General features: G+C 38.8%; 1 protein-coding gene across 1 annotated transcript; it reads right to left on the bottom strand.

The window, feature by feature from the left end:
• Nucleotides 1–439: 439 nt before the first annotated feature.
• Nucleotides 440–10,838, bottom strand: LOC149102427 (uncharacterized). The gene is made up of 11 exons (XM_089275139.1): nucleotides 10,359–10,838; nucleotides 10,090–10,198; nucleotides 9,803–9,919; nucleotides 9,639–9,705; nucleotides 7,580–8,529; nucleotides 6,733–6,825; nucleotides 6,108–6,200; nucleotides 5,178–5,351; nucleotides 2,472–2,569; nucleotides 1,538–1,668; nucleotides 440–1,106 (listed from the first exon to the last, which is right to left on the bottom strand). Exons 1-11 carry the CDS (start codon nucleotides 10,826–10,828, stop codon nucleotides 940–942), a joined length of 2,469 nt encoding a protein of 822 aa, XP_089131265.1. The 5' UTR covers nucleotides 10,829–10,838; the 3' UTR covers nucleotides 440–939.
• Nucleotides 10,839–15,615: the final 4,777 nt, after the last annotated feature.

Below are 15,615 nucleotides of genomic sequence, written 5' to 3' on the forward strand. Positions count from 1 at the left end.
TCTTGAGAGAAGAGAGAATTAGCCCAACGAAGAAAACAAATGACCGTTCAGACTGTCAATTTTTTGACTTTGTATGCCCCTGGATTGTTAGCTCACCACAATGATAATAAACAATGAATGTAGTACCCGTCTAGCTGGTTAATAACTTCCTTCCATCGAATCGCTGTTTGGTGACTTCTTCTTGACATGCTTACAAATTTGAATTATCTTTAAAGTACAAATAATCTTCTAAAATTAAAAAAATTACTTTGATTCTGACACTGAGCTTATATACAACACGAGATGGCGAAATGATAAAATTACACCACCGTTAGCCTAAATATCACTTCGGCCAGCCAAAATCTGAGTGCTCAGGTTAGCCTGAATATCATTGACCCGATAGTGGCTAGCCGTATCCCACATTGATTCTTACCCGTTGTTTAATTTCGTTATTTCGCCATTTCGTTTTTTAAACACACTCTTCGACACTCCTCGCTTTCTGCTACCATGATAGGTTCAAATCTCTCTCTTTTTTAACACGTCTATCTGAATTGATCAAGTAAATAAAATGTTTTGCACCTGTGTTAAAGGCCTAAAGAGCATGGTTTTGGTAACATATGTGCTATAAAAGGCAAATTGAGAAGGAACATGATCTCGGTTACAAAATTGATTTGACAAGTGACACCACTGGACGCTAATTCAGCTAATTCCTGATTCGGAACTAATGTCACACCAATTTGATGAAAAAGCGGAGAAAATACGAAAAGAAGTATTTTACATAAATGTGTGCATCATTTCCGCAAACTTTTTTCGTGAAACGAGACGCTGATAACTGTATTATCCTTTTTAACCCAAAATTATCGTGACTCCTCCGTTTTGCCCTCAAAGTTCTAACTCTACTTTCACTTATACTAGAAACAATAAAAATTAATTAGATCGTATAAAAGTTGTAATAGACTTTCACAGTTTTGTGTCCTCATGATCAGGACAAGAAAACATGCTCGGACATTGTTTAACATCCGGGAATATACTTGGTGTTGCTGTGGGATTAGATGAAAACTGAGAAACAACGTCATCCAGGGGAGACTCTTGCTCGTCTGTCTGAGCTTCTGTGTCATTCTTGGGTGCTAAAAAAACATGAGATGGTGTCGAACGTAGGAACAGAAATACTTTTAAAATTACAGCAAAAAAACTTTGGATGTTGCATAGCACCAAAACTAACTGTTTCTTGTCTTATTCGGTCACACGATTGCTGCAGGCAGGTGAAAACTTTCAATGAAAGAACACCTAGAAAAATCAAAATTTGATTAACGTCTTTTTGCCGGAGAATATTGGGTTGTCGTGGCAGCATCAAGTTCCACACAACTACTAAAATGACTAACTTGTTTTCCAGTTAAGTTTCAATTAAATTCACGACGTTTGGTGGCATTTGCTTAGAACATGAACAACGTATTAGCAGTTTAATTTCGTGAACGTATTTAATCGTATTAGTCTTACGCTGATCTGGCCATAAGGATTGAATTACTGCAAATCTTAAGATAAACATTGCAGCGCCTACCTTTGAACTTGCAGGGTAATACTGAAGATTGGAAAAACAAAACCAACAAGGATCCAACCAGAGTTAATATCGCAGGTGCCATTACAAAGACGTGTTGTACATAACTGCTAATCGCTTCATTCGAGTTCGAGCTACGATAGGAGAGAGAGAGAGAAATCAAAACATATTGGAAAGCCTGTTGAATCATGTGATTGCAAGACTTTGTACGTCTTCGTTGTGCTTGATTTTATTTTAACACTTTTGAAGGAAGGTTAACTCAATCATAAGCCCTGCCCTACTCTAACTTCGTCTCTCATCCGTCCCCCTATTCCTCCTTAAAGAAAGAAAACTCACAAGCAAACATTCTCAACTAACAAGCTACCCCCGACCTTTCCCGAAAAAAGTCTCTGTCTGTGCGTTCAGATTTAGCTAAGCTCGTATAGGAAATAGACGAGGAATGCATGCTTTTCTGTATTTTTTCTGTCACTGCAATACGCTAACTTCGACGTTCACTTTTTTTAATGCATGTAGAAATTGTTTTGTGTTTCATCGCGTTATATATTTGGACAACAGACTACGATCATAATCTCTTGATTTAGAGCATTTTTTGATGACTCCTAACCAAAAGGGATTCTTATAAAGGTAATTTAAATCAACCAGTTAAATAATAAAAGTCTTCTCCCGATCGTTCAAAATATACGTCAAACTACACACTTTAACTCATCACGAATAATGCTCAGAAAATTTGAGGGCTAGCTAACATACACTGGAAAGTACGACCACCAATAACCAAAAGAGACTTTAAAATAAATGTTTGCTATAAACACTAAGAGCAGATTAAGAAGGTTAAGTAGCCATGGACTAGCTCTGAAAGCAATTCACGTTTTCCAGATAATTTAGCCCAATTCTGCAAGAAGATTAATTTTCGTCAAAATATATATGCCGCATAACTTACTTTTTTTTAGGATAAAATGTTTGTATACCAATCACAAAGCCACCACTTGACAGTCTAGCAATTACAGTGATAATTGAAATCACTGATCCACTTGTTTCCTGTAAATTTACGATATCGTCAATGAGCTATTTAACAAGTTGACGGCGGTCAGTTTTTTTATGCGTCTGTCCTCTTGTTGATGATAACATTGTCAAAGTGGCCGTGGAACCACGAACCGCAGTAAACTTTGACAATGTTATGACGCAATTTATCATCAATAAGAGGACAGACATATAAAAAAAACTGACGTCAATTTGTTTCTTACAATAACAAGACTCCAAAATGGTCAAACGCCGGGAATAAATGAGGGGAAAAGATTCCATAAACTTGCCGTAAACAAAAATAAGTGAATTTTTATTCAAAATGACGTGAACTTTGTCAATAGCTTTTCTCACTTTTTGATTGGCTGCTTAAAAAAGTCCATAAAGTCTCATTGGTTAAAAAGTTGACAGTTTGACAGCTGAAAGCTGTTGAACTTGAAAGCTTGCATAAATTAAAATTTTATCCGCCTGTGCAATTATTGATGAAAAACTGAGCCAATCAGCGCGCGAGATATTAGACAGTTATTGTAAAAAATCTATTCAACAGATTGATTCCATGTTACCGTGCGTCTGCTTAGTAATAGGGAGCTTAAGCAACGACGACGCCTAGTCGAAAATGAATTTATATTTTACCAGTGAAATTTGCAATTGTCTAGATCTGTTCAATGCGCCAATGGCTCTAAAAACGTGTTCAGGTTAAATGTGCAATGACAGCGTTCAACTCCAAATGGAAACACCAAAAATTTGCCGTCGTCGGTCGCGTTCCTCAGACTACGCAGACTTTGGTCATTTCACGTTGTTGGTTTGCAGAGGACGGCTAAGAAATGTACAAAGATTTATAACGCACGTGCACAGCCATTGTACTACTTATTAAACATTTTGTTTTGTGGCATTCTCGTTGCCGTCGTCGTCGTGAACAGTTCGCACGAAAATTTTCCAGTTGATAGATATATTTTTTTAAATTTTTACTGCAGTCAGATAATTAGTTACTTGTGTCAGAAATGCAAAAATAAATTAGGGGCCACCGACTTTGTTTCAGAGATAAAGCGTGTGGAAAACTACTCTGATTTTGAAAACTTGACGCACGTAATTCAGCATGGTCTACAGGGGTTTATAGTTAAAAATATCCAAGCTGAGTCAACGGAGGCAAACGATCTGAGTCATATTTTGTAGAAGTGGATCTGTTGTGTAAATAATTCCAAATGTTACCAACGTTTTCACAAAACTTAACCCTTCAAGCCGTCGCACAGATAAACGAAGAGCTAAAAAGAACGGAATTCGATGGTGCATTTTGCGAAGAAATCAAACTTCTAGTCCGTAGATTTTCTTCATTTTTTTGCTAAACGTAGAAAATCGGTAGAGAAAATGATCCATCAAAAGAAAAATAGGGGTCACCGAACGTCCAAGATCGTTAAATCCATGAAAAACTATAGCAATGGCCATCTGCTCTATCATTGTTAATTTCATTACTTAGCGTGCGCGCTTTTGCATGACGTGGCGTGTGAATTTGCGAGCGCAGTAAGGATGTACAGAAACAATCAGCGCGAACGTTCTTAAGGTGGCTCAAAACAGTTTCCAGCACTTAAATTTAGATGGGTCGTTATAACCTCTCTTTATCACTTGATGCTACAATCATGGTATCAAGAAACTGCCCAGTCATTTGTTAACATGTGATCATTTTTGTGACACAATAAGTTACCTTAGGAACTGTATGACCTGCTAAAAACACCCTTAATTACAGCTTTAGAGGCTTATAATTCTAAAACGGCACGGTGAATTTTTTTTACATTACCAAATTTTAATAAAAATGATAGGAGGCAACTTTTGGCAAAGTTTAAAAAAATTCTGTACATAGTGTTCAGAGCCACCTTAAATTTTCAAACTTTAAGGTGGCTCTGAACCCTACGTACAGATTTTTTTAAAACTTTGCCAAAGTTTTGTCTTATCACGCTTATTAAAATTTGATAAAATAAGAGATTTTCACCGTGACGTTTTTGAATTATCTAAATTAATATCTTATCTAAAGCTGTAATTAAGGGTGGTTTTAGTAGGTCATACTGTTGCTATGGCAACCTATTGTGTCACAAAAATGATAACAACGTGTTAACCAATGACTGGGGAGTTTCTTGATACCATGATTGCAGAAACAAGTGATAAAGAGTGGTAATAATGACCTATCAAAATCTAACTGCTGGAAACTGCTCTAAGGCACCTTATGCTCCCTGTTTGTTCAGAGATGACGCCAAAACAATGTAAGAGCAAAAACGTGGCACACCATCTGTGACGCGAGTGTGTCACTGAGGGTTGTACGCCTCCACGATCATCTTTGATAAGTTACTGAGCAGACACACGGCAACATGGAATGTATCTGATTTATTTAATAAAAGAAACAACAAAAATTTTAATGTCATCTACACGTCTATCCTCCAATAGAGCATAAGTGAGAACGCGAATAATTCGACAAATCATATAAGTTGTTATGAATATGTGAGTGCTAATCTTCAGCGGTACATCCCCACTCCCTCAAAAGGTCAAGAAACAAAAGTAACCCACACCTCCAGGATTTAACAGAGCCTTCTACGAAGTATGCTAGACAAGATGCGCTACAGCAGGGATTAACACAAACCTTGTTTTCTCCAATCAGTTCAGTGATAAAAGCCAGTGCCATGACGTACATAATGGACATGCCAAAACCTATCAATATGACTGGTGCATAGGTCGCTTGCCTGGTGGAGGGAGTTTGAAAATAACTCCAGACGACACCGCCTATTACAATGGCAGCAGCCAGTAGGTAACTCCACTGCGCAAGAGATGAAGACCAATCAAAGAACATCTATGCTTTTATACATTTCATTTATTCCCCTAGCAAATAGAGCGGTTTTCAGTTGAGTGTCGAAAGTAATTAGACAATTACTTTGGTTTTGGTTTTGGTTTTACTTCGGTTTGAGATTGACTGAGTAGTCTAATTGGTAAGTAATTGGTTTGGTTTTGGTTTTACGACACTTAACTGAAAACCGCTCTATAGCCAGGCCTGTTTAAAGTTCATGTAGTAAGGCTACAAAGAGAAAAAAAAAAACAGAATTCAAGGCAACGATCGAAATGGCTCTCTTTCCTATCACATTATGGATTTATCCAAACTACGACATATAGCCACTGGTCATCTTTAAGTACCATTTACCTATGGTAACAGAATTATTGCATAATTGCCTTCCATTTAAGCGTACACTGGAGGTGATTATCACAATATTGCAGAAATACGCTAACGAAATACTGAGGAGCAAATAGCATCCAATTTAAAAAACAATTCGTAAAATCGACTACGCTAGTTAAGCTAAATCTACGACAGGTTTCAGCATGGGGTTATACGGAGGTTTATCTATGTGGTCCTCATCGTGATCAAGTCAACAAAAGTATGTCCCATTACTTTCAAATAACCTACATGAACGTGGTCAGTGTGGCGGGCACTTGTTTCGCTGCTACATGCCAGACATGCATCTCTGGAACACTACCAAATTAGGGTTCAGTTGGCTTGTGGAGCTAGTCATTAATACCTTACCTTGTTTCCAATCTTTTCGTTTAGTTTTTCACAAAGTGTACTTGCAAAAGTTGCACTGATCAGAAGAACCAATGGAAAATAAGCGATGGCTTCCTAGACGTTTAGGTAGAACTCATTCAGGTAAAATGGAAAAGGGATTGTCCAAAACCCAACTATGGTGGGCTCAGATATTTGGCGTAAACTGACAATATTATTGTAATAAAGTTATCTAGAGTAACACTATATATTACTCAATCTTTGTTTTATACTGGCTTTTATGAAGTACTTACAGCCGGACTTAGCTATACTTACAAGATTCATTCATTGCATTAAATCATCATTTCATTCAGTAAGCAGAGTAACTCTTAATGTACGTGTTTTCGCTGGTAATTAAGAGAAATGAAACAGGCAAAATGGCGTGAAAATTAGCTAGCGCTCTGATTCCATACTGATTGCATAGTTTATAACAAAGTCAAGAGCTTTAACTATCAGGGAGAGCTTTATGCCTGTGAAAAATATCTCATGCCTTTTTGCAATCATAAAATCTTCCAGACTGGAAGTAGACGGCACAGCCTTCAGAATAGAAAAGAAACCATAATAAAAACTATAAAACCTCAAACTCTTTAAAACCTTACACAGTATTTACCTTTGCAAATTGTAGTCTTTCCGTGAGATACAGTGGTAAATATGTGTAAACAGCGTCCTGCACAAGGCGTGAACATGTGAAGATCAGGGCAACCTGCCAATAATAATTAAAATTTGCTTGTTGTATATAAAATATGGAGCAGCTTGACAATAATGGTTATAACAAATTTGTCTTATAATACCCTAGCCTGACAATGATAATTGCAAGAAATTTGTTTTCATATCGAGCAATGCAACGTGAGGGTAAATACAGTTAATTTGTTTGAACGACGGTTACTTGGAGGAATCTTGAAGAGGCGATGATGAATTTGTTTTAGCAGGAGACCTGGTTTCAGTAATAGTGACCAATACGTAATGATCTCTGAAACTTCGAATAACACGTGTTCAGTTTGTGTGTCTAGAGACGACGGTTAATCTTCGGTGGGCATGTCGCTTACACCAAACAAGATTATTTCTTTCAATAGGCCACGTTTATATATCAATATTCTAACATGGTTCCGAGGCTCTCAAGACAAAATTGCAAATTATTTTCAAGTTTCTTTTGTCCCTAAATTCCTAAAAGAGACTTGGATACAAAGAAAACACCACCAAATGTAAAAGTTTGTCATGAAAGCCTCGAAGCCGTATTACAATAATGATAATATCGAATTGTGGGGTAAAACAAACTGCATGCTTTATGATAATTAACAGCCTCGTTGTAACTTTGGTTCAACCACAGGCGTTTTTAACTTGAAATCGGGATTTCATTGAATGGGACATCAATTCAATGAGGCAAAATTAGTGGTCACATGTTGTTGAGAAATGTACAGCAAATAAAGATCATCTCTCATCATGACAATGCGACATACCTTATACACATTTGGGTCCATCAACCAGTCTTTGACTGTTTTAGGACGTCTCTTAGTAGGCCGATCGAGAGGCCGTGGCGAGGGAAGACCACTCTCTTCAGAGTCAGTGCGTTGCTGTTGAAGATCCATACTCTTTCTTTCAGCTCCAGTCACGACTAAGTGCTTCTTATCAGGCCCATCAAGTTGGCAATCTTTTTCGCTTTTCTTGTCAGTTTGCGTTACGGAAGGACTTACTGTCAGGCTAAAAGCCACAGACATTGTTTGTTTCCGAACGCATGAAGGGTCACAGGGGGAGCCGTTCCCCACTTCATCACCTCCGTCATATTCAGAACCCAAGTTTTGAATATGACAGACAATACTTCGGTGTCTATATTCGGTCAAAACCAGTTCTTCAGCGTTGTTATCAATCCGGTCTTCTTTATCAATTCCCAACTTTGTTTTTTTGACTTTGTTTGCATGGACCTTTTTGCACATTTCCTTAGTGTCTTCGCGTTGTACATTTTCGAGCTCGGTTTCCTGTTTCCAATAAATTGCACCAGCTTCATTTTCATCACGTTCGTCGCCTGCTGCAACGTCGTCGTCGATGTCGCAAGTAGACATCTCACTCTGGCTGTGGTCTGATCTAGATAGCAGTCCGTCAATGACTCGCACTACAAAGCTTTTTTTACGATCACGATCTAAAGTTTGTAGTTCTGAAACCAAGTGGTGTCTTGTGTCCTCGTTCTGGGGTTTTTCAGCAGCTTCTTCTGCTTTTTGTGTTGTGTTGTGCTCAACTTTGGTCTCTTCTTCGTTAAATATAGCAGAAACAAATTTCTGCAGAAAGCTTTTCCTCCTCTCACGATTTTCAAGTTCCCCAGTGACTTTTCGTCCTTCACCCTCGCATTTTTGATCGCATGATGAAGCCATAAGCATGTCAACAAATACATGTGCAAGAATGGTTTTCCGAGCATCTTAAAAAAAATAATAACTACAATAAATGATAATTAAAGAGCATCATCATTAAGATCTCATCTAAATTAGGTATGCTGCGTCCAGCTTGTAAGTTCCTTCCGAAACCCACTTGCGTAGTGTTCTACAAGCTTCTACAATATTGTAGTTTTGCCATTTTCCAACTATCGGTCGTCTGTCTGGGACAGCTGCAGTTTTCCGAACAAGATTTTTCTGGAAAAGCTTAACAAAAGAGCTGCCGGCACTATTACCGAAGTTCGATCGGTTGGTGCTGAAGAGTTAAGGTCAACGCTCGACTGGTCCAGTCTACAAGTGCGCAGGGAATATCGAAAGTGCGTTTTAATTTATCAGGCCTTCATGGTATGGCCCCATCGTAACTACTTTCAGAGTCTAAGCATGCGCATCAAATTCATTGCTATCACACCAGAGGGCATGATTTGCTGTGAAATCCACTTCCAAAATCTACTAATACTAGGGGAGTTTTAGATTAAACTGTACTCGCGTATATAATACTCTGCCTCGAGACATTAGACATACAAATTGAGAGTCTTGATGAATTTAAGATTAAGCTTGAATACCTTGTTAAAAAAAATAGCCTATATATGTCACTTTCAATTTAATTTTATATCTGGCTCTTTTAAGACTTCTAGTTGTCTGTATTTGTATCAAATTTATCTTGTATCAGGGCTCCATTTAAACTAGCTCCGGCTATGCTTAATTGGATGCCTCTGAATGAATATTGATCTAAATAAAATAAATATATATATAAAAAATAAATCTGCGATACAAGGCTCAGCTCAACTTCCAGCTGACTACACGACCTCATCTAGGACTTAGCTAAATTACAAGATCATCAACTTTCGTCACGAGACTGCATGCGAAGTTCCTCTAGTGAGTACAAACTACCGCGAGGCTGCTTTAACAACGTGAAACTATGAAGCTAAACAAGAATATGACACTCTCTCCTTGCTTTTCACAAAACTGAATTGAGTCAAAGACCACAAGAGAGTCAGGGTTATCATTTCAAGTACATGAAGCCAGATGACAGACAGATTCGTGTTTTGGAGTATGCATGCATAACTGTTATAACTTTTAGGGTAAATGTTATTACCTTTTTGGGGGGACTTCGTTTTCCTGCCACCCATTTCAAGGACACCCGTCAGCAGTCCATCAGCGTTCTAAAAGAAGTAAGCGTACAAAATATTTCAAGAAAGACAGAAGGGTCTGGGTTAAAAAAAAAATTAGATAGAATCTCTTTCGCCTCTACTGACTCACCATAAAATCCATATATGTCACAGTGGATCTTCTTACACGCTTTTTCGGTTCCTTCGGGCCAGTGTAGAAAATGGTTGCAAAAAAGACTCCTGTTCCAGTCATAATCCAACAGAGATACTGAGAAGTCAAAAATGAAAATAACATCTTTACAAGAAAGTATAGATAATGGACAGAGGATAAAAGAGTTCGAAAACGAAGGAAACGCCTACAAAACCTATTATTTATCTAGCAGCCGATTATAAGAGCTAGTGACCAACTCTAATACGAACTAACCCACTGGTACCAACCGTAAAATCTGATAGGTTTTTAGGTCCCAGGCTATCTCCACTGTCTTGCCCAAAAAGTGCCCAAGCGATGACGTAAACGTAAACTCCACTCAAGAAGGTAAACACGGTCCTACGTAGAATAGCAAAACAAGATGCTTGTTTAGCCTTATTCCATTTCATCAATTTTCGTTAGTCATTGAATTATTTCCGCAAGTCAATATTTTATCTAGAATTAAATGTAAATCACTACGTATCTCACAGGATAACATAATGGAGAGTAAAAGGCAAACCTCACAGCGCTTAGTGCTGTACATTCCTCAACCTTTTCAGTGACAGTCAAGATAAACGCTAAGTGATTGATCTCCACGATGTTGTAGCAGAGGTTTGTCATCGCCGACAAAAAGCCAAAATAAACAAGTGGAAGCCAACTTTGATCTTTGTTATCACAAAGAAAGCAGCGATTTATCAAAAGAGGAAAGCTGATCGTCATTATGGCTGTTGCCACTAAGTGCCAAGATTTCCGCCGGCCAATCTTGCTTGACAAGAGAGGCACATTCACTCTGTCACCAAGGTATCCAGTTAGCGGTGAGATTGTAGCGTCGGCGATTTGCCCAATGAGCACTACTAACCCCGCTTGCGAGGCGGAAAGTTGTACCACGTTCATGAAAAACACGATTTCGAATGAACATAGCAGCTGGCGGTAGAGATCGTTGAAAACATTGCCAACTCCACATGATAACCGTTCTCTTGCCCTCATCATCAAGACGGTGATTCCTAATAACGGTGATTTTTAACGCTGAAAATAAAAGGTACGGGTTTATAAGATATACACTCTATGACCGTGTACGGGGGCGTTGCCAGGATTTTTCAAAGGGGGGTCACACTGTGTCAAAGTGAGGGTACTCACCAGGCCCGGGTTGTTCAAAAGGCGGATAACGCTATCTACTGGACAAATCACTATCCAGTGGATAGAGTGGTTTGTTTACGTTTTGTTAGCGCTTATCCACTGGATAACAATTTATCCGCTGCATAGCACTATCCACCTTTCGAACAACTGCCGGCCGGATTGTCATGTCGTTTTCGCCACCTGTTGTGGGCTGTTTGCTTAAAAAAAGGCTTACAAAAGGGGGTCACGGGCACCCCAGTCCCCCCCCCCCTCCCCCCTAGCTACGCCCCTGGTGTAACAATTTTCGTTATACGTTTAAAAGAGGACCTCGTTGTAGCTGTTTTTTCACATCATATCGCGGGTGTTTCAGAATGGCAGTTACGGCGAATAAGTCGAATAACTGAAAACCAATAGAAGGCAATAGTACGGTGACTGAGTTTACTTTCGAGCTCCTTTATAAACTAAACAAAAGATCCCAGAAGAAGAGTATTGTTTTTAAATTGTCACCCTTACAGACAAAGAGGGAAGCCATACTAAGGCGCTGAGGGCCCTTAGTCTGTTCACCCCCTCCCCTCCCTAGGGCGAGGGGTTCGCCTTCCACTTGCCGTAATCGTAATCAGTCATCACTTTTGCTGTTCTCGTTTGCGAGCTGTCCGATTTCTAAATGATATATGCTGCACAATTAACTGGAATGTTACATTAGAGAAAAAGTGTGTTGAATCTACTTTTCCGAGTCCCAACTTAATTTAGGTATGTTATACTGCTCGGCTTGGGTGAATCAATGATTAGATACTTTACCCTGTTGTCGACAACGGAAAGAAAAAACAGGCAAACAATCTCGCCCTTTTGCAAGCTTCTGTCGACAAGAATCGACCGTTCGAGAATGATGTGGATTGGAACTGTCGATCGATATTTTTGAAGTCCGTCGATCGTAATACGTCTTAACATTTGCCGAGATTACTCAAGGGGTAAATGAATAGTTATCCTTCAGTCTCCGTTTGTTTGTCTGTTTTCTTTGGTTCAGGTAATTATATATTACGTACACATGAGTTTCGCAAGTAACTATCCACGATAGCAGCGACCTTCCGAAAGTAGTGATAACGATTCATAGGTGTTATAATAATAGTAACTCCCAAAGGATCGAAAGGGAAGTGACCTTAGTTACAAATTACAGCGGAACCCCGTTAATACGACCACCTTCGGGCCATGAAAAATCGGTCGCATTAACGGGGTAGTCGTGTTAAAGGGGTTCTTTAAATAAGAAAATGACATGACTGAGCTTTTTTTTGGGCCAGAAAAAAGTGGCCGTAATAACGAGGTGGTCGTATTAACGGGGTGGTCCTAAGGCGGGGTTCCACTGTAAAAGCAACGACCCTCCCAGAATAGCGATCGCAAGCGTAGCTTGACAGCAACATCTGTGTTTCTTCAGAGGAGATTTCAGGCGAAAATCTCGATTTAACGTCTCGCATTGCCACTTCTTACAGCAGCTGAGAGACTATACAACTGACAACTGCTTAATATACCAAAAGCAATGCAAGGTAAGGTTGCAGAGGACATGTAAAAGAAACCTATCAAATAACTTAGCAATATACATTGTAAGTTTCCGCCTAAGCTGCAGAAGTTGCGAACCCCCGAAAGAAGGGAACATCTACAAGTAGCAACAGAAAAAGTCGCCAAATTTATGGAAATGCGGTCATATGTAATTATTATTTTCGGAACTTTACCGATTGACAATTCTTTCGATTTAAAAAATTTCGACATAGCAAAAGTTTTACATAGTCTCTCAAAATGTGATATGACAACTCAAATGTTTATGTAATTTTTCGAGTAAAGTGTTAAATGAAATCAAGCCGGTAGGTTTAAGGCTCAAAAGGCCGAGAGACTTTATCCACGAGTGAATAGCAATAAAATATATAATTCTCTTTGCTAAGCTTTGGTGAAAAGCGAAGAGTCACCCTCAAATGTTGCTTTAATGGTAGACTCTTTCTTTTTTTCTCCGCCTAATCAGTATACAGCTATTTCTATGTTGTCACTTGATGACAGGCTATGCCTACCCAAGTGGCATGGACGTATAATCAGATTTTGAACATTTCATTTCGTTCGGGCTGAATTTATCGAGAGTTTAGTATTCTATGGCTAGGTGGCTTAGTAAACACTGATGGGTCTTTATTTTTCACGATAATAAACAAGTATTTAATTGTTGATCAAATCTTGTTGGGCGAGGCCTCACGATTGCACTCTTTTCCGGATCGATCGTGCCTTAGCTGACCACGTTATCAAACATTTAATTTTCACCTTATTACATTTGTCTAAAGAAATCTACAAGGATTTTTTATGCCTCTTTCTGGTCTTACAAAATCTAAAGTTTATTCGTCTCATATAACTTTCGATCTTTTAAACGCCTATTTGGAGCAGTACTGACCAAAAATACAAAAAACAAAGTAGAAATGAAAAAAACTCATTTCCGGTGGAAAATGGTTGTTCATCGGTATGAATTAAAGTTGGTGCAATGGATGCAATTTTTTAAAGAAGAATCATGATTGAGATAAATGTAGCAAATGTTCCTTTTGTTCAAACTTGTCAGAAAATTTCACGATCCGACAACATGATCTATCCGCCGATATTAACTCAGTTCGTGTCTATCCTTCCGACCGTTTTCCGGGCGCTTTCACTCGAGTACCTCATCCTTATATATAAGTTGGCTGTTAACCTAAATCATTTCGTAAATACCCCAAATTTGATTTTCAGGGTAATAATAACACAATCTGCAGATACTTAATTTCACTTACAGATCTCACAGTTTCCGTCTGCCGTAATTCTCTGGGCTTTCTTTAGTCAGCAGGTCCATGGGTACAGGATATCAGCGCTACTGATGAGCTTTGCTCGGCTTTTCAAGCATATTAATTCTAATTTTGTAATTGATAAGTATCTCTCTCTGATTGGTTGGTTTTTGCATCAACCAATGATTTCTTGTTCCACAATCACCGACTGTGGAGGAATAGGCTAAGTGAAGGAGCTACGCCAAAGACGACCCATCCTGCTTACTACCAATATCCGGCTATTCATAAATCAGTTTGCAAACTAAACATGTACAGTTTTTCGTTTCTTTATTTATTGTTACCTTTGGTTTTGATTTCTTGTGCTTATTGAGTAATGAATGAGTTGCCAGTAATCGGATACCCGTGTTTGCGCGAAGAACTCTGGGATCGTCAGGGGGCAAACATTGCTAGTCGCTAGAAGGAAATGTATGACGAAAAGTTGTTTCGAGGTACAAGAAAACGATTTTTGAGAGAGATCAACGCTTTTTCGCCGTCGTTTTTATCGCAAATGGATTTGGGCAATGTTGATATGTGGAATATGTAAGTTTTTCTTTGAATAACCGTGAAATATGTGACAAAATCTACCGATAAACTCCGTTGCTTGCGTGAGGTTTATTGTGAAATTTACATCGCGTAATGGTCTGAAAATATTACTAAGTTAATTAGGTATAAATCGAGAGGAAATAACCCCTTTTAAGTTGTGTGCAGGCTACTTTTGACTTATTTGAAATAATACTGGAAATAAGCCCGGTGGCGATCATTGTACTGTCTGGGGTTTTAATGACAAATGAGTCCGCGCGACTCATGCTGTGTGGCTACTGTGTTGCTCAAAGCCTTTGTTTTGCTTTTACAAGCACGTATTTCAGTGATTTTCCTTTTCTATAACAGATCAAGGGTAGCTCCTTGAATATATCTCTGAGTATTTGTATTTGAAAGTGCCATTTGTGCGTGATTATGCTTTCCAAAGTTTGGTATTGACGGTTGAGTGAAATTGCCCGACCCAAAGGGTAGTAGTTCCTTCTGCAATTTTCGATTTCTGTTTTAGAGCTTCTTTTCTGTCTTAATATTTAACTTCTCGGAGGGTCTTTTCTACCATTTGCTCCGGGTAGCCTCTCGAGATCAGGCGTGTATTGAAATTTTCAATATTGTCTTCAATGTATTTCACAATAAACCTCACGCAAGCAAAAGGGAGTTTATTGGTAAATTTTATAACTTATTTCACGGTTATTCAAACAAAAACTTATATTTTCCATGTATCAACATTGCCAAAATCCATTTGCGATAAAACAACGGCGAAAAAGCGTTGATCTTTCCCCAAAACCATGTTTTTGGGCGTCGAAACATCTTTTCGCCATACATTTCCTTCTAGCGACTTGCAATGTTTGCCCCCTGACGATCTCAGAGTCCTTTTCGCAAACACGGGTATCCGATTACTGGCAACTCATTCATTAAGCTTAAAATGTGTCACGGTGAATCCGACCTATTGTTTCGTTGAAGCAAACTCTCAAGGGGTATGTTAGATTAACCCCCGGAAGTACAAGCTCTGATCATATCCCCACCGTGGTACAAGGAGAGAGGGTGGATAGGCCCCCATCTTAGGCTTTCGTTCTTTTAAGGCAGAGCGAAATAAATTTACGCTGATAAGACAACCCTGAGCTTGCTCTACAAGAAGATGCCATTTTTGGTGGTTATGACGTCATATGGCGTCAAATGAAGTCATTTGACCCGCCATCTTATGTTTCACTATTTTCTTAAAATAAACAAACCTCTTTGGATACATTAAGTACCCAAAACGCTGGGCGGTTCTGTCGGTAAGTCAGGGTGGTTATTTAAAACATCAAC

Source organism: Orbicella faveolata, unplaced genomic scaffold (genome assembly GCF_042242905.1).
Source record: "Orbicella faveolata isolate gen_17 unplaced genomic scaffold, um_ofav_v1 contig_36, whole genome shotgun sequence".
NCBI lineage: Eukaryota > Metazoa > Cnidaria > Anthozoa > Scleractinia > Merulinidae > Orbicella > Orbicella faveolata.